This window comes from Macaca nemestrina, chromosome 19 (assembly GCF_043159975.1).
Source record: "Macaca nemestrina isolate mMacNem1 chromosome 19, mMacNem.hap1, whole genome shotgun sequence".
NCBI lineage: Eukaryota > Metazoa > Chordata > Mammalia > Primates > Cercopithecidae > Macaca > Macaca nemestrina.
In genome coordinates this window covers 70,519,282-70,544,709 of record NC_092143.1, presented here as the reverse complement: position 1 = coordinate 70,544,709, position 25,428 = coordinate 70,519,282, and the positions used below count along the sequence as shown (strand labels likewise).

Here is a 25,428-nt window from a genome sequence, read left to right as displayed (position 1 = left end):
CCCAAAAGATCAAATTGTTTCCAGATAATTTAACTGTATCCCAAAACAAAGCTCAAGTATATTTATCGGAATATAAAAATACTCAGCACCCAACAGGATAAAATTAACAATGCCTGACATCCAGTGAAAGATTACCAGGGTGCAATGAGGCAGGAAAATACAACCAATACCAAGGAGATTAATCAATGAAAACCAATGCAGAACTGACACGTTAGAGTCAGCAGAGAAAGACATCAAAACAATTATTATAACTATATTTCATATCTTCAGAAAGTTAAGTAGACATGGCAGATACAAAAAAGACCCAAATTAAACTTCAGTGCTTGAGAAGAAAAGTACACTGGGTGGGATTAACAACAGATGAGTCATTGAAAAAGAAAAGAATGTTGAAAGCACAGGAATGGAAACTATCTGCAGCAAAACTCAGAAACAAATAGAAGAAAATGAAACAAACATCAGTGAGCTGTGGGACAACTAGAAACAGCCTAATATACTAGTAATTGGAGGGTCTGAAGGTGTGGGAGACAAAATATATATTTGGAGAAATAATCCCCAAAAAGTTCCCAAACTTGATGAAGATTATAAACCCACGACATATATCCAAGTATATATAATCTAAGACATTCAGTGAACCCCAAGTATAAGAGAAAACTACACCAAAGCATATCACTATAAATTGCTCAAGGCCGGGCACAGTGGCTCATGCCTGTAATCCCAGCACTTTGGGAGGCCGAGATGGGCAGATCACTTGAGGTCAGGAGTTCGAGACCAGCCTGGACAACACGGTGAAACCCTGTCTTTACAAAAAATACAAGAATTAGCCAGGCATGGTGCCGGGAATCTGTAATCCCAGCTACTTGGGAGGCTGAGGCAGGAGAATCACTGGGAGGCAGAGGTTGCAGTGAGCCAAGATTGTGCCACTGTGCTCCAGCCTGGGAGACACAGCAAGACTCCATTTCAAAATAAATAAATAATAAAAATATAAACAAATCATATCATTGCTCAAAAGCAATGATAAAAAGAAAAATCTTAAAAGCAACCAGAGAGAAAAGGCATGTAACGTACAGGGGAATGAAAATAAGCCTGACATCAGATTTCTCATGGGAAACAATATAAATGAGAAGACAGTAGAGCAGCATTTTTAAAGTTAACCTAGAATTTTATACCCAATAAAAATACCTTTCGGCCGGGTGCAGTGGCTCATGCCTGTAATCCTAGCACTTTGGGAGGCTGAGGTGGGTGGATCACTTGAGGTCAGGAGTTTGAGATCAGCCTGGCCAACATGGTGAAACCCCATTTCTACTAAAACTGCAAAAAAATTTACCAGGCATGGTGGTGTGAGCCTGTAGACACAGCTATTTGGGAAGCTGAGGCACGAGAATCACTTTAACCCAGGAGACAGAAGTTGCAGTGATCCAAGATCGCGCCACTGCGCTCCAGCCTAGGTGAAAGAGTGAGACTCCATCTCAAAAAAAAAAAAAAATCTTTCAAAAATGAAGGTGAAATAAAGACACTTTCAGACATACAAAATATGGAATAGTTCACAACCAGCGGATTCACACTACAAGAAATGCTAAAGGAAGTCATTCAGATAGATAGACATCATAGCAGATGAAAATCTGAATCTTTACAAGGCATTGAAAACCACTGAAAATAGTAACTGCATAGATAAATGTACATAATTTTTATAATTTTTAAATTTAAATCTATTTAAAAGGCGATTGTTATACCAGTATAATAATATATTTTAGTTTTACAATAAATATAAATTATATGACAATAGTCTAAAGACCAGGAGGGGAAATATGGAAGCTGGGAAAACTGGCTAGCCATATGTAGAAAGCTGAAACTGGATCCCTTCATTACACCTTATACAAAAATTAATTCAAGATGGATTAAAGACTTAAATGTTAGACCTGAAACCATAAAAACCCTAGAAGAAAACCTAGGCAATACCATTCAGGACATAGGCATGGGCAAGGACTTCATGTCTAAAACACCAAAAGCAATGGCAGCAAAAGCCAAACTTGACAAATGGGATCTAATTAAACTAAAGAGCTTCTGCACAGCAAAAGAAACTACCATCAGAGTGAACAGGCAACCTGCAGAATGGGAGAAAATTTTTGCAATCTACCCATCTGACAAAGGGCTAATATCCAGAATCTACAAAGAACTTAAACAAATTTACAAGAAAAAATCAAACAACCCCATCAAAAAGTGGGTGAAGGATATGAACAGACACTTCTCAAAAGAAGACATTTATGCAGCCAACAGACACATGAAAAAATGCTCATCATCACTGGCCATCAGAGAAATGCAAATCAAAACCGCAATGAGATACCATCTCACACCAGTTAGAATGACAATCATTAAAAAGTCAGGAAACAACAGGTGTTGGAGAGGATGTGGAGAAATAGGAACACTTTTACACTGTTGGTGGGAGTGTAAACTAGTTCAACTATTGTGGAAGACAGTGTGGCGATTCCTCAAGGATCTAGAACTAGAAATACCATTTGACCCAGTCATCCCATTACTGGGTATATACCCAAAGGGTTATAAATCATTCTGCTGTAAAGACACATGCACACATATGTTCATTGTGGCACTATTCCCAGTAGCAAAGACTTGGAACCAACCCAAATGTCCATCAATGATAGACTGGATTAAGAAAATGTGGCACATATACACCATGGAATTCTATGCAGCCATAAAAAAGGATAAGTTCATGTCCTTTGAAGGGACATGGATGAAGCTGGAAACCATCATTCTCAGCAAACTATTGCAGGGACAGAAAACCAAACATCTCATATTCTCACTCATGGGTGGGAATTGAACAATGAGAACACTTGGACACAGGATGGGGAACATCATAGCAGGGCCTGTCGTGGGGTGGGGGGAGTGGGGAGGGATAGCATTACGAGATATACCTAATGTAAATGACGAGTTAATGGGTGCAGCACACCAATATGGCACGTGTATACATATGTAACAAACCTGCACGTTGTGCACATGTACCCTAGAACTTAAAGTATAATAATAATAATAATTAAAGAACTAAACCCACACATACATAGACAACTGACTTTTTATTTTATTTTTCTGAGACAGAGTCTCAGTCTGTCGCCCAGGCTGGAGTGCTGTGGTGCAGTCTCTGCTCACTGCAACCTCTACCTCCCTTCAAGGGATTCTCCTGCCTCAGCTACCCAAGTAGATGGGACTACAGGCACATGCCACCACATGCAGCTAATTTTTGTATTTTTTGAAGAAATGGGGTTTCACCATGTTGACCAGGCTGGTCTTGAACTCCTGACCTCAAGTGATCCACCTGCCTTGGCTTCCCAATGTGCTGGGATTGCAGGCATGAGCAACTGTGCCCAGCCACAACTGACTTTTTAACAAAGGCACAAAGACAATGCAGTGAAGAAAGGATAGCCTTTTCAGCAAATGGTACTGGAACAGTTGAATATCCATATGCAAAAACATGAACTTTGATCTATGTCTCACACCACATACAAAAATTAAATAGGTCATAGATGTAAATGTTAAACCAAAAACTATGCAACTTATAGAAGAAAACATGGGAAAATAACTGTGACCTGGGTTAGGTAATGGTTTTTTGGATATAACACCAAAAGTGTAATCTGTAAAAGAACAGATTGATAAATTAGACTTCATTAAGAACTTCTCCTCCTTCAAAGACACTGTTAAGGGAATGAAAAGACAAGCCACAGCCAGGTGCAGTTGCTCATGCCTGTAATGCCAGCACTTTGGGAGGCCGAGGCAGGCAGATCATGAGTTCAGGAGTTCGAGACCAGCCTTGCCAACATAGTGAAACCCCATATCTAATAAAAATAGAAAAAATTAGCCAGCCATGGTGGCAGGCACCTACAGTCCCAGCTACTCAGGAGGCTGAGGCAGGAGAATGGTGTAAACCCGGGAGGTGGAGCTGGTAGTGAGCTGAGATCGTGCCATTGTACTCTAGCCCAGGTGACAGTGCGAGACTCCGTCTCAAAAAAAGAAAAAGAAAAGCCGCTGGATAGGAGAAAAACCTTTGCAAAGCATATAAAGGGATTGTTTCTAAAATAAAAACTTATAAAAATTGAAAAATAAGAAAATAAGCCAATTTTTAAAATGAGAAAAGTTATATGGATGGCAATTAAGCACCATTAAAAGATACTCACTGTCATTATTATTAGGGAAATGCAAATTTAAATAACAATGAGATACCAGTATACACCTATTAGTGTGGCTAAAATAAAAAGACTGACCACATCAAGCAACGGTGAGGATGTAGAGGTGGTAGAACTCTCATGCAGTGCTGAGAACATAAAATTGTAAAGTCACCTTTGGAACAGTTTAACAGTTGCTTAAAAAGTTAAATATACACCAGCCATATGGTCTCGCCATTTTATTCCTAGGTATTTACCAAAGGGGAAAAAAAATAAAATCCATACAAACAGTTGTACACAATTGTTGATAGCAGCTTTCTTTGTAATGGCCCCAAACTGGAAACAACCGAAATGTCTGTAACAGGTGAATTGATAAATAAATTGATATATCCAGACAGTAATGAACTATTGATACCCATGACAATGTGGATGAATCTCAAAATAAATCTGGTGAGTGCAAAAAGCCAGACCAATAAGAAACAACAAGAAAAGTGATACTGTACAATTCTATGTATAGAAATTCTAGGAAATGCAAAGTAATCTGTAGTGGCAGAAAACAGATCAGTGATTGCTTGGGGATGGGAGCAAGGGAAGCATAGGAGGGAGGAATTACAAAGAGGTACAAGGAAACGTGGGGATGATAAATATGTTCATTATTTTTATTGTGATGATTTCATGTGTATACATATATGTCATACTTACCAAATTGTGTACTTTAAGTATGTGCAGTTTATTGTCAGTTATCCCTCAACAAAGCTATTTTAAAAATCAACAGTATAAGGATGGATTAGGAAGATACCTGATTTAACATGAGTTTTGGAGGGGAAATATGTTATATTTTAATTAAATGCTAATTCAGTTGAATCAAAAGTAAAACATGACTGACGTAACTAATGCAGGCTCAGAGTGCAATAATAGAAATATGGTGTCTACATTAGAAGGACATTAATTGCATGTGAATGTGAAAAGCGGTCCATTGTAGTTAACCCAGGAAAGAAGCAAATTATAGTTTTGTACAGGCATTTTGTACATTTTCTACATTTTGTACAGGCATCAAGGGCAAAAAGAAAGCTCATAAAGACTTAAGCTCTTGGTCATCTGGAAAACCTTTAACAAGATTTAGCAAAGCATTTACTGAATATCTACTGTGTTCTAGGTTCTGTGCTAAACCTGTTCATTGCTACTGTGAGGTTGTAGTGCCATTTTGCAGATCACGAAACAGACTGTAGGGAGGGTTAATACTTGGTGAAATAAGAACTAGTGAGTGGCACAATGAAGATTCAAACTCTCTACTGGCTACAGAATTGGCTCCCTATGTTTTGGAAGATTTTTTCCCCCGGGGATTTTGGGCTAACAGAAAGTAGTTGAACTATTGTATAAAGAGGATAAGGGGATTATTTTGGTATTTTTTTCCATTTCATTTCTTTAGCCACAGTGTGACAGTCATTGTCCCAGGAGCTGGGAATGCCCTCAAGGAGCCATATGACCTAGTGGGAGAAACAAGAAGTTACAAACTACCACAATGTAGAGAGCAGAGCTGTGACTTGCTAAAGGAACTTCCCAAGTTTGTGAATCCTCTAGTGCTTACAAGTTCCTTCTTTAAGTGGATATGAAATCATTAGTAGAGAGGATGAAGCCTTGGTGAGATGTAGATGCTGAGCAATCAGCTACTTACTCACTAAGCACCAGCTTCTGCACAGTAGCCTCACAGCCCTGTGGTTCACATTCGTGTCTGAGCAAGGTGACAGGGGATCACATTTTGGATATTTGGGGCTACTCCCAAATAATCAAAACTGTTCTGAAACATTGCTTGAGCCAAGGAGGTTGAGGCTGCCGTGAGCCGTGATCACACCGCTGCACTCCAGCCTGGGTAACAGAGTGAGACTCCATCTCAAAGAAAAAAGATTGGGAGGCTCGGGAAGCTGAAACATTTATTCCCACATCCCTTATTAATTTAGGATTGCCCTACAAGCATTATACTTTCTTGCACTTCTGGACTATACACAGGGCTGAGAGAGCTTTGTGGCCTTGGAGAAGGCCCTGAGACAAGTAGCTAAAAGAAGCTAGATGTGAGTTTCAGGTAGGATGCTGTCCCCAGGAGTCTGAGCTCATGCAGAACTGTGCACTAGAGCCCCTACTGAACTCAAAGGTAGATCAAAGGGATGTGATGTAGGACAACGAAGAGTCTGCTTACTACCATCTTTTTCTCTTACTGGCTTCTGTTGGCAGTAATGCATAGTGTAATTATTTGTGATATTAGTCACAAATATTTTCCCTGGTTTATAATTTTGTTTATATATAGTATTTTTAAAGTAACAACTTTGGCCCGGTGCAGTGGCTCATGCCTGTAATCCCAGCACTTTGGGAAGCTGAGGCAGGCAAATCACTTGAGGCCAGGAGTTCGAGACCAGCCTGACCAACATGGCGAAATCCCGTCTCTATTAAAAATACAAAAATTAGCTGGACGTGGATGATGCATGACTGTAATCCCAGCTTCTTGGGAGGCTGAGGCACGAGAATCACTTGAACCCAGGAGGCAGAGGTTACAGTGAACCAAGACTGCGCCACTGCACTCCAGCCTGGGTGACGGAGTGAGACTCTGTCTCAAAATAAAATAAAATAAAGTGACAGCTTTATTAAGATATAATTCATATATCATGCAATTCATCCATTAAAAGTATGTAATTCAATAAAAAACAAAAAGTATACAATTCAGTGTTTTTAAGTATTATATTCACATAATTATGCAATCATCACCACAATAAATTTCAGAACATTTTCATCACTCCAAGGAAAAATACCTGTATCCATTAACAGTCATTCCCTGTTTCATCCCTCTCCTCAGCCCCTGGCAACCACAAATCTGTTTTCTATTTCTATGTGTTTGTCTATTCGAGGCATCTCATATAATTGTTACACATGACCTTTTGTGACTAGCTTCTTTCATTTGGCATAATGTGTTCAAGGTTCATCCATATCGTAGTATGTATCAGTACTTCATTCCTTTTTACTGCTGAATAATATCCTACTGTATGGATAAACATATGGTACAAATCAATTTCCAGTTTTTCAATAGGTAAGTTGATACATATCAATTTTCAGTTTTTCAGTCGGGTTGTCTATTGATTTATAAGAGGTTTTTTAAATATATATATTTGGGATACAAGGTCTTTATCAGATACATGATTTTCAAAGATTTTTCTTCCATTCTGTGGGTCGTCTTTCACTTTCTTGATAGTGTCCTTTGAAGCATAAACTTATGTTTATCCATACAATATACAATCTATGGATAAACACCATTCATCAATTGATGGGTATTTGGGTTATTTCCATTTTGGAGCTATTATGAACAATCCTGCTATGAACATTTGTGTGCAGGTTTTTGGCTGGATGTGTGTTTTCCCTACTGTCACATTTCAAACTTGGGAGTGGAATTGCTGGGTCATATGATAACTCTACGTATAATCATTTGAGAACTGTTTCCCAAAGTGGCAGCACCATTTTACATTTCCACCAGCAATGTGTGAGGATTCAAATTTCTCCATATCCTTACCAACACTTGTTCATGACTTTTTTTATGATAGTCACTCTTGTGGGTATGATGTCGTAGCTCATTGTGGTTTTGATTGGCATTTCTCCAATGGCTAATGATGTTGAGCATCTTTTCATGTGTTTATTGGCCATTTGTATATTTTCCTTGAAGAAGTATCTATACAAATCAATTTTTAATTTTTTAGTTTGGTTGACTCTTTATTATTGATTTATAAGAGTTTTTAAAATATATTTGGAATATAAGTCCTATATCACATACGTGATTTTCAAAGATTTTCTCCCATTCTGTGGGTTGTCTTTTACTATCTTGATGGTGTCCTTTGAAACATTAAGTTTATTTATCTTGGTGAAGACTAATTCGTCTATATTTTCTGTTGTTGTTCGTGTTTTTGGTGTTACAGCTAAGAAACCATTGCCTAATCCATGGTCATGAAAATTACTCCTGTGTTTTCTTCTAAGAGTGTTATATCTATTATCTATTAGCTATTACATTTAGATGTATAACTCATTAATTCTTTTTTTTTTTTTTTTTTTTTTTGAGGCGAAGTCTAGCTCTGTTGCCCAGGTTGGAGTGCAGTGGCTCAATCTTGGCTCACTGCAACCTCCACCTCCCAGCTTCAAGCAATTCTTCTGCCTCAGCCTCCTAAGTAGCTGAGACTACAGGCACCTGCCACCACGCCGGGCTAATTTTTTTGTATTTTTAGTACAGATCAGGTTTCACCATGTTGACCAGGCTGGTCTTGAACTCCTGACCTCGTGATCTGCCCGCCTCAGCCTCCCAAAGTGCTGGGATTACAGGCGTGAGCCACCGCACCCGGCCTTAGGTTAATTCTTGTATGTGATATAAGGAAGAGGTTCAACTTCGTTCTTTTGCCTATGGATATCCAGTTGTCACAAAACCATTTGTTAAGATGACTTAATTTTTTAACCCCTTGAATTTTCTTGGCACTCTTGTCAAATTTCATTTGCCCATAAAATGTAAGAGTTTATCTCTGGGCTCTCAGTGTTATTTCCTTGATCTGTATGTCTGTCCTTATGCCAACACCACACTGCACAATTATGATAGCTTTGTATGAAGTTCTGAAATGGGGATGTGTAAGTCCTCCAGCTTTGCTTTTCTTTTTCAAGATCATTTTGGCTATTATGGGTCCCTTGCATTTTTATTTGAATTTTAGGATTAGCTTGTCAATTTCTGTGAAGAAGCCCTTAGCTGGAATTTTGGTGGGGCTTACTCTGAATCTTTACAATAGTTTGACTAGTATTGCCATCTTAATATTAACCCTTCTGATCTATGAACATGGGTGTCTTTCCATTTGTTTAGGTCGTCTTTAGTTTCTTTCAACAGTGTTTTGTGGCCAGATGTGGTGACTCATACCTGTAATCCTTGCACTTTGGGAGGCCGAGGCAGGCTGATCTCTTGAGCTCAGGAGTTCAAGAGCAGCCTGGGCAACATGGCAAAACCCCATCCCTACAAGAAATACAAAAAATTATCCAGGCATGGTGACATGTGCTTGTCATCCCAGCTACTTGAGAGGCTAAAGTGGGAGGATCACATGATCCCAGGAACTTGAGGTTGTTGTGAGCCGTGATCATGCCACTGCCCTCCAGCTTGGGCAGTAGAGTGAGACCCTGCCTCAAAAACAAAAAATGAAAAACCCAACAGTGGTTTGTAGTTTTCATAGTGTAAGTTTTACACTTCTTTTGTTGTATTTATTCCTGAGTAGTTATTATTTCTGATGCTATTGTAAAATGGAAGTTTTTCCTTAAGTATATTTTGGGGTTATTGCAATTACATAGGAATACAACTGATTTTTTTTTTTTTTTGAGACGGAGTCTCGCTCTGTCGCCCAGGCTGGAGTACAACTGATTTTTGAATGCTGATCTTCTGTCCTGAAGCCTTGGTGAACTCATTTATTACCTCTAGTAGTTTTGTAGTGGCTTCCTTAGGATTTCCTATATACGGGATCATGTCATCTGCAAATAGATGTGTTTTACTTCTTCCTTCCAACCTGGATACATTTTATTTTCCTTCCTAAGTACCCTAGGTAGAACTTCTTGTACATGTTAAATAGAAGTGGCAAGAGTGGACATCCTTATCTTGGTCCAGATCATAGTTTGATCTTTACCACTCAGTCTGATGGTAGCAGTGGGTTTTTTGTTGTTTTTATTTTGGGTTGTTGTCCTTTTGTTTTGTTTTGTTTGTTTTTTGTCCTCTTGTGTTGAAACTGAAAGTAGTGGGTTTTTTGTAGATGCTTTTTATCAAGTTTAGGAAGATCCCTTCTGTTTCTAGTTTGTTGAGTGTTTTTATCGTGAAAGAATGTTGGATTTTTTCAAATGCTTTACCTGTGTCTCTTGAGATGATCACGTGGTTTTTGTCCTTTATTCTATTAATATGGTGTATGGAATAACACGGATAGATTTTCGCATGTTAAGCCAACCTTGAATTTCAGCTGTAAATCTCACTTAGTCATAGCATATAACCTTTTTTTTTTTTTTTTGAGACAGAGTCTTGCTGTTGTTGGCCCAGGCTGGAGTGCAATGGCATGATCTCGGTTCACTGCAACCTCCACCTTCCAGGTTCCAGCAGTTCTCCTGCCTCAACCTCCCAAGTTGCTGAGATTACAGGTGCCTGCCACCACGGCTAGCTAATTTTTGTATTTTTAGTAGAGATGGGGTTTCACCACGTTGGCCAGGCTGGTCTCAAACTCCTGACCTCAGGTGATCCACCAGCCTTGGCCTCCCAAAGTGCTGGGATTACAGGCATGAGCCACCATGCCTAGCTTCCTTCCTTCCTTCCTTCCTTCCTTCCTTCCTTCCTTCCTTCCTTCCTTCCTTCCTTCCTTCCTTCCTTCCTTCCTTCCTTCCTTCCTTCCTTCTTCTCTCCTTCCTCTTCTCTCCTCTCCTCTTTTCTTCCTTTCTTCTTTTCCTTTCTTCCTTTCTTTCTTCTTTTTCTTTTTGAGACGGGGTCTTGTTCTGTCACCCAGGCTGGAGTGCAGTGGTGCGATCATAGCTCACTGTAGCCTCAAACTTCCTAGCTCAAGCAGTCCTCCCACTTCAGCCTGCTGTGTAACTGGGATTATAGGTGCAAACCATGGCACCCAGCCGTTTGATGTGTTTGTCTGGGTAATATTGGCCTTAAGAAGTTGAGTTGGGAAATGCTCCTCCTTCTTCTACTTTTTGAAAGAATTTGAGAAAGCAAGGTATTCTTTAAATATTGGTAGGATTCACTAAGGAAGACTTCTGAACTAGGCTTTTCTTTGTGGATAGTTGTGGGATTTATTTTTGTTTTTTTTTTTTTTTTTAACTAATTTAGTCTCTTTGCTTGTTATAGGTCTATTCAGATTTTTTCTCTCTCCTTGAGTCAATTTTGATCATTTCTGTCCTAAGAATTTGTCTATTTCAAATCTAATTACCTAATTAGATTTATCTAATTTGATGGCTATATTAGTTTGCGGGGACTGCCTTAACAAAATACTACACAATGAGTGGTTTAAACAATAGCAATTTATTTTCACACAGTCCTGGACACTGGAAGTCAAAGACTGAGGTGCTGGCAGGATTGGATTCTGCTGAGGCCTCTCTCCTTGACTTGCAGATGACCGTCGTCTTGCTGCGTCCTCACGTGGCCTTCCTCTGTGTGTGGGCACATTCCTGATGTCTCTTCTTCTTCTAAGGACGCCAGTCATTTCAGACTAGGCCCTTACCCATGACCTCATTTCATCATAATTACCCCCTTTAAAGGTGCTGTGTCCAAATACAGTCACAGTCTAAGGTTTTAGGAACTGGGGCCTTGACATATGAATGGCGGGGAGACAATTCAGTCTGTAACAATGGCATACAATTGTTCATAGCATTTGTTTATAATGCTTTTTTTTTTTTCTTTAAGGTTGCCAGTGATGCCCCCTCTTTTATTCCTAATTTTAGTAATTTATATCTTCTCTCTTTTTTCATTGGTCAATCTGGGTAAAGATTTGTCAATTTTGTTGATTCACTCGAAAAACAAACTTTTGGTTTTGTTCATTTCCACGATTGTTTCTCTGTTCCTTTATTCCTTTCTGCTGTTGTCTTTATTCCTTTCTTTTTCTTTCTTTGGGTTTAGTGTGTACTTCGTTTTCTAGTTTCTTTTTTTTTTTTTTTTTTTTTTTTTTTGAGGCGGAGTCTGGCTCTGTAGCCCAGGCTGGAGTGCAGTGGCGAGATCTCGGCTCACTGCAAGCTCCGCCTCCCGGGTTCCCGCCATTCTCCTGCCTCAGCCTCCCGAGTAGCTGGGACTACAGGCGCCGCCACCACGCCCGGCTAATTTTTTTTGTATTTTTAGTGGAGACGGGGGTTCATTGTGTTAGCCAGGATGGTCTCGATCTCCTGACCTCGTGATCCACCCGTCTCGGCCTCCCAAAGTGCTGGGATTACAGGCTTGAGCCACCGCGCCCGGCCAATCTTTTTCTAGTTTCTTAAGGTGATTGATTTGGGATCACTTTTAAGGTGATTGATTTGGGATCATTCTTTTTTTTAATATAGGCATTTACAGCTATAAATTTCCTTCTAATTACTTTAGTGGCATCCCATAAGTTGTATGTTGTGTTTAATTTTCATTTATTTTATTTTATTTTAATTAATTAATTTATTTATTTTGAGATGGCATCTTGTTCTGTCACCCAGTAGAGACGGGGTTTCACCATGTGAGCCAGGATGGTCTCGATCGCCTGACCTCGTGATCCGCCCACCTCGGGCTCCCAAAGTCCTGGGATTACAGGCGTGAGCCACCGAACCCGGCCTAGAGTCTATTTTTTCTGAGATTAGGATGGCCACTCCACCTCTCTCTGGCTACTATTTATGTTGTTATAAAATTTTGCCGGCCGGGCGCGGTGGCTCAAGCCTGTAATCCCAGCACTTTGGGAGGCCGAGACGGGCGGATCACGAGGTCAGGAGATCGAGACCATCCTGGCTAACACGGTGAAACCCCATCTCTACTAAAAAATACAAAAAATTAGCCGGGCGAGGTGGCGGGCGCCTGTAGTCCCAGCTACTCGGGAGGCTGAGGCAGGAGAATGGCATAAACCCAGGAGGCGGAGCTTGCAGTGAGCTGAGATCGCGTCACTGCACTCCAGCCTGGGCGACAGAGCGAGACTCCGTCTCAAAATAATAAATAAATAAAAAAAAATAAAATAGGCCGGGCGCGGTGGCTCACGCCTGTAATCCCAGCACTTTGGGAGGCCAAGGCGGGCGGATCACGAGGTCAGAAGATCGAGACCATCCTGGCTAACATGGTGAAACCCCGTCTCTACTAAAAATACAAAAAAATTAGCCGGGCGTAGTGGCGGGCGCCTGTAGTCCCAGCTACTGGGGAGGCTGAGGCAGGAGAATGGCGTGAACCCGGGAGGCGGAGCTTGCAGTGAGCTGAGATCGCGCCACTGCACTCCAGCCTGGGCGACAGAGTGAGACTCTGCCTCAAAAAAATAAAATAAAATAAAATAAAATAAAAAATAAATAAAATAAAATGTTGCCATACAGAAATTATTTATTTTTTGTAACTGAATTTATTAGTCTTTTGTTTATGACTTCTGCATTTTGATTAATAGTTTGGCCTTTTCCATATCAAGGTGATAATTAATTTTTCCATATTTTCTATTATTTTTATATTTTCAGAGTCTAAGTTCATATCTTTGGTCCATTTGATTTTTTTTTTTTTTTTTTGACACCTGGTGTAAGATGCTGGTACAACTTTATTTTTTTCCTGTATACATAATTGCCTCAATATAATTTACTGAATGGTTCTTTATTGCTGATTTGAGCTGCTACTTTTATCTTTTACTAAATTTTTATGTGTATTTCAATCTGTTACTTACTGTCTCTTTTGTTCCATTGTTCTGTTTGTACCAAGACCATAGTGTTTTATTCATTGAAGTTTTATAATATATTTTATTATATAACAATTCTAGCCTCCCCTCATTTCTCTTATTTTTTAGAATGTTTCCAGGTATTCTTGTCTAATTTTTATATCAGCATTACATTAGCTTGCCTCATTAAAACATTCAAGTTATTGTAATAATATCTAAACCTGTAGGAATTTTCCTAGGATCACATTAGATTTATAAATTAACTTAGGTTGATGGGCATCTTTTTTACATTGAGTATTGCTGCTTGGAAGCATGTTATGTCTTCATATTTGTTCAGGTGTATTTTCATAAGTTATTTTTTTTAATTTTAAATCTTAACAGTTTTGGCCGGGCGCGGTGGCTCAAGCCTGTAATCCCAGCACTTTGGGAGGCTGAGGCAGGTGGATCACGAGGTCAGGAGATCAAGACCATCCTGGCTAACATTGTGAAACCCCGTCTCTACTAAAAATACAAAAAACTAGCCGGGCATGGTGGCGGGCGCCTGTAGTCCCAGCTACTCGGAGGCTGAGGCAGGAGAATGCCGTGAACCCAGGAGGCGGAGCTTGCAGTGAGCCGAGATCCCGCGGCTGCACTCCAGCCTGGGCGACACAGTGAGACTCCGTCTCAAAAAAAAAAAAAAAATCTTAACAGTTTCTTTTCTTTTCTTTTTTTCTTATTTGCGACACAGTCTCGCTCTGTCGACCTGGCTGGAGTGCAGTGGCACGATCTCAGCTCACTGCAACCTCCACCTCATGGGTTCAAGCAATTCTTCTGCCTCAGCCTCCCGAGTAGCTGGTATTACAGGTGTGTGCCACCACGCCCAGCTAATTTTTGTATTTTTAGTAGGGATAGGGTTTCACCATGTTGGCCAGGCTGGTCTTGAACTCCTGACCTCAGGTAATCTGCCTGCCTCAGCCTCCCAAAGTGTTGGGATTACAGGCGTGAGCCACCATGCCCAGCCGACGTTTTCAAACACATATAAAGATAGAATAATAAAGTAAACCACCACCATGACCTATCACCCAGCTTCAGTACTTATGAACACATAGTGATTGTTATTTAATCCGACTTCCTCCTTCACTATGTTAAGACAAATCCCAGATACTATGTCCAGAAATATTATAATGTTTTCTTCATGTAGTTGCATACGTTTCTTACTAAGCTTACTCCTAGGCATTTTGTTTAACTATGGATTGTTGTTTATATATATGAAGATTTATTTCTGTAGATTAACTTTATACCTTCTCATTTTTAGTACATTATTCTGTACCAATTTGCATTCATTGTTTTCAGAATATAAGATGAATTATCACTCTTCAAATTAGGGATATGCTAAAATTATAGATATGAACTAGTACAGAAAGCTACTAATCTTCCAAACAATATGACTGTGGCCTGAAACATGAAGACAATCTGTGTAATAGCATAGCAGACTTAACTTGGATTCTTGTCCTGTAAGGCTCTGTTAAGACATGAAAAATTGGGGTCATCTTCAGTTTCCTACAACTTTGTAATGTCGTGTGTGCACTGGGTTCTCCCAGCAGACCTTAAATCACTCACTGGTGGGTAAGTCAGGCCCTCAGAGAAGCACGTTAACTCTTCCAAGCCAGTGGGGGACGATTTCATTCTTTTGAGTTCTGATGAGAAACAATGATTAGATGGATCAGGAATCATGTTGTGGGATGAATAATTTTCTAGATAATTTCTAATGGAGCACCATTAGTAAGTATCCTGTTCCTTAGAGCGTGCTCTTCAGACTCTCAGAGAGGTTTGACACCTTCCTGTGTTAATTGATCTAGCTGTTCTGCTGGAGTAGTCAGGGATTTGGGGTCTCTACTCATTTAGAAAAACTCTGATTGGCTTGAGTCTTTCTCTCTTCCACAGCCTGTCTCTGAAATAGCACGTGGTTTTCTGGGCTGAATTATTTTCTTAATCCGAAAAGCTTTCTTTTGGATGTTCCTGGTGTTGCCGTAAATTAATTTTAGTTTATTAAAAGAAAAAATAAAACTAAAGCAACTTTCAGAGAAAAATGCTTTCTCCTACATTTCAGTGAGTTAGTTTGCATGACGCTTTTAAAATAATAAAGTCATCTAGCTAGAGATAAAAACATCTCATTAAAATCTGGCTTTGAGGCTGGGCGTGGTGGCTCATGCCTGTAATCCCAGCACTTTGGGAGGCCAAGGCAGTTGGATCACTTGAGGTCAGTAGTTTGAGACCAGCCTGGCCAACATGGCAAAACCTCACCTCCACCAAAAAATACAAAAATTCGCTGGGCATGGTGGCGCACACCTGTAGTCCCAGCTACTCAGGAGGCTGAGGCAGGAGAATCGCTTGAACATGGGAGGCAGAAGTTGCAGTGAGCAGAGGTCATGTCACCACGCTCCAGCCTGGGCAGCAGAGCAAGAATTCATCTTTTTTTTTTTTTTTAAATTTATTTATTATTATTATACTTTAAGTTCTAGGGTACATGTGCATAACGTGCAGGTTTGTTACATATGTATACTTGTGCCATGTTGGTGTGCTGCACCCATCAACTCGTCATTTACATCAGGTATAACTCCCAATGCAATCCCTCCCCCCTCCCCCCTCCCCATGATAGGCCCCGGTGTGTGATGTTCCCCTTCCCGAGTCCAAGTGATCTCATTGTTCAGTTCCCACCTATGAGTGAGAACATGCAGTGTTTGGTTTTCTGTTCTTGTGATAGTTTGCTAAGGATGATGGTTTCCAGCTGTATCCATGTCCCTACAAAGGACACAAACTCATCCTTTTTTATGGCTGCATAGTATTCCATGGTGTATATGTGCCACATTTTCTTAATCCAATCTGTCACTGATGGACATTTGGGTTGATTCCAAGTCTTTGCTATTGTGAATAGTGCCGCAATAAACATACGTGTGCATGTGTCTTTATAGCAGCATAATTTATAATCCTTTGGGTATATACCCAGTAATGGGATGGCTGGGTCATATGGTACATCTAGTTCTAGATCCTTGAGGAATCGCCATACTGTTTTCCATAATGGTTGAACTAGTTTACAATCCCACCAACAGTGTAAAAGTGTTCCTATTTCTCCACATCCTCTCCAGCACCTGTTGTTTCCTGACTTTTTAATGATCGCCATTCTAACTGGTGTGAGATGGTATCTCATTGTGGTTTTGATTTGCATTTCTCTGATGGCCAGTGATGATGAGCATTTTTTCATGTGTCTGTTGGCTGTATGAATGTCTTCTTTTGAGAAATGTCTGTTCATATCCTTTGCCCACCTTTTGATGGGGTTGTTTGTTTTTTTCTTGTAAATTTGTTACCATTCAGGACATAGGCATGGGAAAAGACTTCATGTCTAAAACACCAAAAGCAACGGCAGCAAAAGCCAAAATTGACAAATGGGATCTCATTAAACTAAAGAGCTTCTGCACAGCAAAAGAGACTACCGTCAGAGTGAACAGGCAACCTACAGAATGGGAGAAAATTTTTGCAATCTACTCATCTGACAAAGAGCTAATATCCAGAACCTACAAAGAATTCATCTTTTATATATATATATACACACACACACACACACACACACACAAATATATATATACACAAAAATATATATATACACACAAAAAATGTATATATATAAATATATGTATACACACACACATTTATGGCTTTAAGGGGGACTGTGGAGACTAACTCCACAGTTAATTTTGACTAGGTTAAATGACTACTATTATTTAAGGTAGTAATACTTACCTTACAAAGTTGTTATAGGAATTAACTGAATTAATATATTTAAAGTACTTAAAATAGCATGCATCACATAGTAACTTCTAGTGAGTGTTTGTTAAATAAGTAAAAAATAAAAAAACAGTATACATAGAAATGGACTTTTTTAAACGTCAGAATAGTTCAAGGAAAGGACTGAAATTCTGTAATCTGCTTTTTCTCAACTCTTGTTGAATTAACTTCCTTCCTGCATATATAAATAGTTGCTAATTTAAACAAACTCTTTCATTTTAAAGATTCGCCGATTCTCAGTCCAGCTAATTCTGCAATCAATTTAAGTGGAGCTCAGGACCTGACCCGGAATAAGAATGTTGTGAAACCACTGGCTTTATCTTTGCAGGTTGTAGGGAAGACTTTTGCTGCAGGTGATGTTTTCCTCACTTATATTTCTTTGGTAAATACATAGTCCGTAAAAGACTTGTGTGACATTTAATTGACAGATTGATAGAAGAAAACAGAAGCTGCCTGTCCCTGCCAGTTGAAGAGAGAACTGGGGCTGTCTGTGATAATGTACTAGTGTGCGAAGCTTTGTGTTCTCTCCATTCCAACCAGAAGAGTCGGGGAATGACACTTGGTACTTGGAAGTGACATAGCAATTTGATTCCATTTAACAAACATTTCTTGGGCACCTGCTTTAACTAGGAACTGGGAATACGAAGATAAATAAGGTTCAATCCCTGACCCCCAGTTTCCTTGTAATCTAGTGGGGGAGATAGACCTCTGACAAGATATTTTCAGTGTACTGTAGCAAACATGGCAATGTACAGAAGAACACAGAACAAAGGGGTTTTTTTAGCCCAGCATTGTAGGAGTAATTAAGAATAAGTTCTCAGAGGAATCTGGTCTTTGACAATGAGGAGATCTTCACTGTACAAAGGAGTAGAGGAAAAGCAATTCAGATTCAGGGAACAGCAGAAACAATGGTAAAAGGAAAAGAAGGGAAGAGGGGAAAGCAATATGATACATGCAAGAATTTCCAGCAATTTGGACTTGTTAGGACCATAAAATGTAAAACTCAAAAAGTGGCAAGAGGTGAGTAAGTGGTGGTTAAGGGAGAAGTTATAGGCAGCCAGGCTAAGAAACGTGGATTTCACTGTATACTTATAGACCAGAGGAATGGCATGGTTCGATTTGAACTTGAGCTAGATCATTTTGGCTGTAATGTGTAAGAAGAAGACGAGATAGGAAAACTAGTTGGAGGTCATTTCAGTCGTCTCAGTGACAAATGATGAGGTCCTTGGCTAGAGTGATAATAGGTTGCAGAGGAAAGGACAAATTAGAGAACTACTCAGGAAGTGAAACCAGCAGGAATTAACTGATTAATGTGAACATCAAGGAGAAGAAGGGGTCTCAGTTGACATTCAACTTTCTGGGCTTATGTTGATGCCATCATCTGAGACAGGGATACAGAAGGAGGATCAGGTTCTCCAGTGGGAGATTGTGAGTTCAGTTTTGGAAATGCTGAATTTGAGATTCCCATAAGACATCCACGTGGAGCTGTTCAACAGCCATTTAATTTATCACAGGGATAATTCAGGACTGAGGGTGTAGAATAGAGCCACCAACATCTAGTTAAAGTCATCAGTGTAAATAGTATAAGCCAAGGAGAGATGTAGGCTGAGGCAAGCTGTGAACAAAAGATAGGATTCATCTGGGCACAGTGACTCACACCTGTAAACCCATTACTTTGGGAGGCGAAGGCAGGAGGATCATTTGAGGCTAAGAGTTCCAGACCAGCCCAGGTTACAAAGTGAGACCTGGTCTCTACAAACGATAAAAAAAATTTAGCTGGGTGTGGTTGTGTGCACCTGTGGTCCCAGCTACTCAGGAGGCTGAGGCTGGAGGATGGCTTGAGCCTGGGAAGTCAAGGCTGCAGTGAGCCATGTTTATGCCACTGCACTTCAGCTTGGGTGACAGAGTGAGAATATAAAAATTTAAAAAAAAAATCCTAAAAATGTTCAGTGGTGGCTCTGTGTGTGTGTGTGTGTGTGTGTGTGTGTGTGTGTGTGTGTTTCTTTTTCTGAAACAGGGTATCTCTCTGCCACCCAGGCTGCAGTACACTTGTGCAATCTCAGTTCACTGCAGCCTCAACCTCCCAGGCTCAAGCACCCTCCCGCCTCAGCCTCCCAAGTAGCTGGGACTATAGACACATGCCGCCGTGCCCAGCTAATGTTTGCTTTTTTTTTTTTTTTTTTTTTTTTTTTTTTTTTTTTTTTTTGTACAGACAAGGTTTCAGTATGTTGTCTAGGCTAGTCTCGAACTCCTGGAGTCAAGTGATCAGCCAGCCTTGGTCACCCAAAGTGCTGGGATTACAGGCATGACCCATGGCACCCAGCCAAGTTTAGTGGTAAAAGAGAAGAAATTTTAAGAGAAGTAGAAGAAGAATGAGCATAAAGAGAGCCTGTCATTTTTGGAAACTTTTCTTTTTTTCTTTCTTTTTTAATTATTTGTAGAGACAGGGTCTCCACATGTTGCCCAAGCTGGTTTCAAACTCCGGGGCTCAAGTGATCCTACTCTTCCACCTCCCAAATTGCTGAGATTATAGGCGTGAGCCATGGTGCCTGGCCATTTTTGGAAATTTTTCAACAGTTAGGCATCGTAATTTACACAGCCCACTTCTGTTCTTACTCAGGTTCAACATTTCTTGCAGGATTTACCTTCTGGTTGGATTACCGACTTTGAACAATGGAATCAAGTTTTTACAGCATTAAAAAAATCAATGAAGTAATAGATCAGTAATCATGGTTACTAAAACCATCAGATGAAGGCTGAACAACTTTATAATGCCAAGGATTATGCTGACAACTTTTGAACCTACTAATCAATCTTAATATCACAAGAAGAGAGAAAATGGGCTTATGTGCCCCCTGATGGAAATACTGTATACCACAGTACTTATGAGATACTCTTGCCAAAAAAAATCCTGAATTTGATCAAACCTCTATATCTAATAATTAGTTTATTAGAAATACAGCGGACAAGAGAATAAGTGACACTACAGGTATCTAATCAGCAAAATCTAGAAAATGGAAAATTCTGCCAGGTTTTCAGCAAATTAATTGTAAGAAAGAAAAGGGAAGGGCATCTTATAGATTAAAAGAGGTTTCCGGGACACAGTCACTAAATTCAGTATGTGCATCTTTTTTGAATTCCAATTTGAACAAGCCAGCTGTTTGAAAAAAGTATTTTTTTTTACAGATAATTAAAAGATAGTTGGGGAAAATTTTGAATACTAATAGGATATTTTATGATATTAAGAAATTATTGGCTATATGCAGTGGCTCATGCCTGTAATTTCACCCCTTTGGGAGGCTGAGGCAGGTGGATCACTTGAACCCAGGAGTCCAAGACCAGCCTAGGAAACATGGCAAAACCCTGTCTGTACAAAAAAAAAAAAAAAAAAAAAAAAAAATTAGCCAGCTGTGGTGACACATGCCCATAGCCCCAGCTACTTGGCAGGCTGAGGTGGGAGGACTGCCTGAGCCCAGAAGTCAAGACTGCAGTGAGCTGTGATTGTACCACCACACTCCAGCCTGGATGATGGAGTGAGACCCTGTTTCAAAGAAGAAGGAGAAAAGAAAGTATTAATCATTGTTAATTTTAAGGATAGTAATGGTATTACAGTTATTTTTAAAAGAGTCTTTTTATTTTAGAAACAAATACATTAAGACCAGGCATGGTGGCTCACACCTGTAATCCCAACACTTTGGGAAACCAAGGTGGAAGGATTGCTTGACGCCAGGAGCTCGAGACCAGTCTGGACAACATAGCAAGACCCTGTTTCATTTAAAAAAAAAAAAAAACCTTAAAACTTAGCCAGGTGTGATGGCACACCCCTGTAATCCCAGCTGTTTGAGAGGCTGAAGCAGGAGAATCATTCGAGCCTAGGAATTCAAAGCTGCGGTGAGCTCTGAGCCTGCCACTGCACTCTAGCCTGGGTGACCGTGAGACCTTGTCTCAAAAAAAAAAAAAAAAAAAAAAAAATCACACCTGTAATCCCAACACTTTGGGAGGCCGAGGCAGGCGGATCATGAGGTCAGGAGATCAAGACCATCCTGGCTAACACGGTGAAACCCCATCTCTACTAAAAAAGATACAAAATGTTAGTCGGGCGTGGTGGCAGGCGCCAGTAATCCCAGCTACTTGGGAGGCTGAGGCAGGAGAGTGGCATGAACCTGGGAGGCGGAGCTTGCAGTGAGCCAAGATCGCACCATTGCACTCCAGCCTGGGTGGCACAGTAAGACTCCGTCTCAAAAAAAATAAATAAATAAAGAAGCACACAGAAGTATTTATGTACAAAATGATATGGGTTTGCTTCAAAATAATTCACAGCATGCTTGTACATATGTGGAGGGGGCGGAGGTAAGGGTGGATAAAGCAAGATGGGCTGTGTTGATAAATGTTGAAATTGGATGCTGGGTATGTAGATGTTCATTATCCTATTCTCTCTACTTTTCTGTATGTTTGAAACTTTCCATGACGCAAAGTTAAGAACATATATATATATATAAGAATTTTTTTCCCTTCCTTCCACCCATCATCTCCAATGGCTTCACTGAAAGTGATTCCAGAAGATCTCTTGGGGTCCTAGGAAACTGTTTCTAAGTGACGTTTAATTTTAATGAAGCTCTTCCTCTGACAGTTGCAGTTGGTTTTATGTAACTGGACTGGGTCCTATCCATGAGGTTTCTTGGAATTCTAGAGTGTGAGGTCTATCAGATGGTTCCAGCATCCCAGAAAGCAGGGTCCTGCCCAGCCTCTGTTCTGAGCACTCCTCTCCTTGTGTTCTACAGATGCTGCTAATGGAAACAGTAGCCATGGAGGGAAGGGCAGTGCATCCAGCTCCACTCCAGCCCACACAGGGAATTACTCTCTGTCACCAAGACCTAGCTATGCATCAGGAGACCAAGGTACCATACCTGTCATAGAGTTTTCTAATAATGCACTTACCTGGGATTAGAAGTGCTCCAGATTTTGTAATGAATTAGCTGGCAACATACTCGGGAGTTTTTTCTCAGCTCGTCATACAACGTTTTGAAAGTTTGTAATTGGTGTGAACAGTAATGAGTAAATATCTTGGGATTCTATATGGATGACCTAACTGGGAAATAATGTTGAAACAAATGTTTAAGGAAGTGTCTTGAAAAACCATGGGTGTAGCTGACCAAAGTACAGGATTCGAAGTTGTCTGTTGTGTGATCCTGGACAAATCTGAGCCTTCCTTTCTCCTTTTACAAAATGGGTATAACAACAATATTTGCCCTACAACACCACAAGGTTGTGGGTAGAATCAAATGAAATAAGCTACATAAACTTGGGAATTGTAAAACAACATACAGATGTTAAGTGGCTATTATTGTAATGTTAGGTTACTAATGTGGCTTTTTTTAAAACTTTACCTCTAAAGGAGTGATTTAGACTTTCTGAGTATAATCAAATTAAAGGTTCTGTGTTACTCTGGCATTCTTTCCTTTCATCCACATGGCTGAGAACAAGACGATCTCTTTTTTTGTTTTTTTGTTTGTCTTCAGCTACCATGTTCATTTCTGGGCCACCAAAGAAACGACACCGGGGATGGTATCCTGGGTCACCTCTCCCCCAACCTGGCTTAGTTGTACCTGTCCCTACAGTTCGTCCTCTTTCAAGAACGGGTAAGGTTTTAACATAAGATGGATCGTGAGTGTGTTTTTAATTCACAGAGATATCTTCTACTTCCATTCTTTCCCTGAACTCTTGAAGATGAGTTATGTGAGGAAATTGATAGTAGCTAATGTTTTGTCACGATCGTATTTGCCTTCCCTACACACACAAGATCATTACAACTGATCTGAATTCAACCTTTGACTTAGTTTTAACCCATAGCATTGAAAAGTCATTCATTATATGGGACACAATGCTACCAACCCACCATCATAGGGCATATATCGACTTGTTTTGCTAGTAGTGGTGTTAGATTTTCCCTGCTGTTATCTGGTTCTTTATGTGACCCATGCTTATTATTTCTGACCTGGATGGTTCAGTCTGTGGCTAGAAACCTGAAAAACCAAAACCAACTGGCTCTCTTTCAGAATATCTAACTGTAGCCATTTGGTGTCCACAGTTCAAACATTTGTCTACCTTGCTGAACAAACCACAGACGATTGTAAATAAACTGGTTCTAAGACATAAATGAGTTATTTAAATGTTTGTTTAAATAAATAGTTTTAAAGACTACATAGACATCTTATATACACAAATAATTATGCCAATCTATCACTATGGTTGCCTGTAGGAAGTACTGGTTAATGATGAATTCATCCTTCTTCACACTTTTCTACACCTTTCAAAATGTATGTAATGAACAGATATATGCCTTTGATAATCTCGGGGGGAAAGCTAAAATACCAAACAGGATCCAAAATATTGCATATGGAAAAAACAACTGGAAGGAGAGTCACCAAAATGCTAAATAGTAGTTATAGCCATATAATATGATTATGGTTAATTTTTTTCTCCTTTTGTTTTTTTCACTTATCACTTTACGTAATCAACTTAATGAAAAACACAACAAACCGTTAGATTTCTAATATTTCTCTATTAAAAGTATTAAAACTGCATTGCTTTCTATTGTATTTCATTTAGTTTTCACATGTCATCTTTCTTGTCAAACTTTTTTTTTTCCAGAGCCCCTTTTATCTGCGCCAGTTCCACAGACCCCACTAACTGGAATTTTACAACCCAGGCCCATTCCTGCAGGGGAGACTGTAATTGTTCCTGAAAACCTGCTGAGTAACTCAGGAGTTAGACCAGTAATTCTGATAGGTAAGGCAATGGAATTCCAAGTTGCCTGTGTCTGCTGGAATCTAGGAGTGTTTTTCCATTTCATTGTTTGTGTTTTTTCACATATTCATGAAGATATTCATCCATCTATTGATTCTTTCAGCTTTTATTGGCCTGCTCTTTCATGCTATATTAGGAGCTGAGGATAAGGCAAAGTCTTTTTGCCCTCAAGGAGCACTGTTTATTGGGGGAGTCTCACCTCCCATGAGCCACTAGGGTTGGTAAATAAGCGTTACAACTCACAGACGATACCATTGTAGCACACTGTGACATGGAAGCTCCTTAGAGATTCACAACCGAGAGCAACCAGAACTCAGAGCTCTGAGAGAGGGCTTACTTTCCTCTGCCTGGAGGGGTCCGAGAAGACTTCCCAGAGGTCTTGGTTAAGCTGGGTCCTGAAGGTTGGTCAAAGTGGACAAGGTCGGGGAGGGGACATTCCAGTCAAAGGGAGCCAAACCGCAAAGAAATAAAACAAGCCAAGCCAGCTGACAGACCCTACTCAAGAGAACCAAGAGGCCCCACAGTTGCAGGTCTGAACCTTAGTATCTTTGAGGAGGCTGAGTCCTTCCAGGTGGTCTACAAGTGGAGGTATAGACATATAGGGGTCCCTACATTCCAGGACTAACTTAGTGCTTTTCATACCCATGTCAGGAGTCTCTTTGGTTTAGGGCTGCCCTAGGCCAGAAGGAGACTGCTCGCTCTACCTTTAGGACAAAATAGATAGGGTGTTTAAGGTTCCCACATCTTTAGGATGTGTTTACATGCAGTGTTATTTGCTTTTTGGGTTGGCCTGAGCCTGCCTAATTGGATGGTTTTGCTTCGAGTCATGTCCTTTACCTGGTTACTCTGTCTGCTAATCCTGGTTCTGTAGGTACTGAGGGGATCCCAGTTGCTTAAATGCTGTATGAATTAGGAAGCTTTTTTTGAACATTAACATAGTGCCACTAAGCTTTGAAAAGATGCATAGAACATGGGGACCCTTTGGTCCTTTGGTGCCTGCCTTTTAGAAAGTCTCACAGAGGGACTATCCTCGCCATCAACCACCAAAACAGGTCATATTTGGACACATTTTTTTCCTATCTATTTCTAAAACAGTTTGAGACTGTTTACTGACATTTAGGAAGACAACCTCACAAAAATAGCTAAGATAACAAAGGAGCAGGGATCTCCAAGTGCCTGAAACTAGTAGAATCTTGCTGTTAATCAATAAATTTAGTTTACTTTTTTTTTTTTTTTAAGAAAAT

The 25,428-nt window shown here is 40.0% G+C and overlaps 1 protein-coding gene across 4 annotated transcripts in view; it reads left to right on the top strand.

Moving 5' to 3' along the window:
* LOC105464782 (GREB1 like retinoic acid receptor coactivator) overlaps positions 1–25,428 on the top strand; it is a 299,166-nt gene that overhangs the window by 191,854 nt on the left and 81,884 nt on the right. For 3 of the 4 annotated variants that reach the window (XM_071085568.1, XM_011712850.3, XM_011712829.3), the window contains exons 8-11: positions 17,602–17,730; positions 22,159–22,275; positions 22,897–23,016; positions 24,029–24,166. In XM_071085568.1, the coding sequence (XP_070941669.1) occupies positions 17,602–17,730; positions 22,159–22,275; positions 22,897–23,016; positions 24,029–24,166 (504 nt within the window). The remainder of the gene's footprint in view (positions 1–17,601; positions 17,731–22,158; positions 22,276–22,896; positions 23,017–24,028; positions 24,167–25,428) is intronic. The other variant, XM_011712866.3, reaches the window with a different exon arrangement.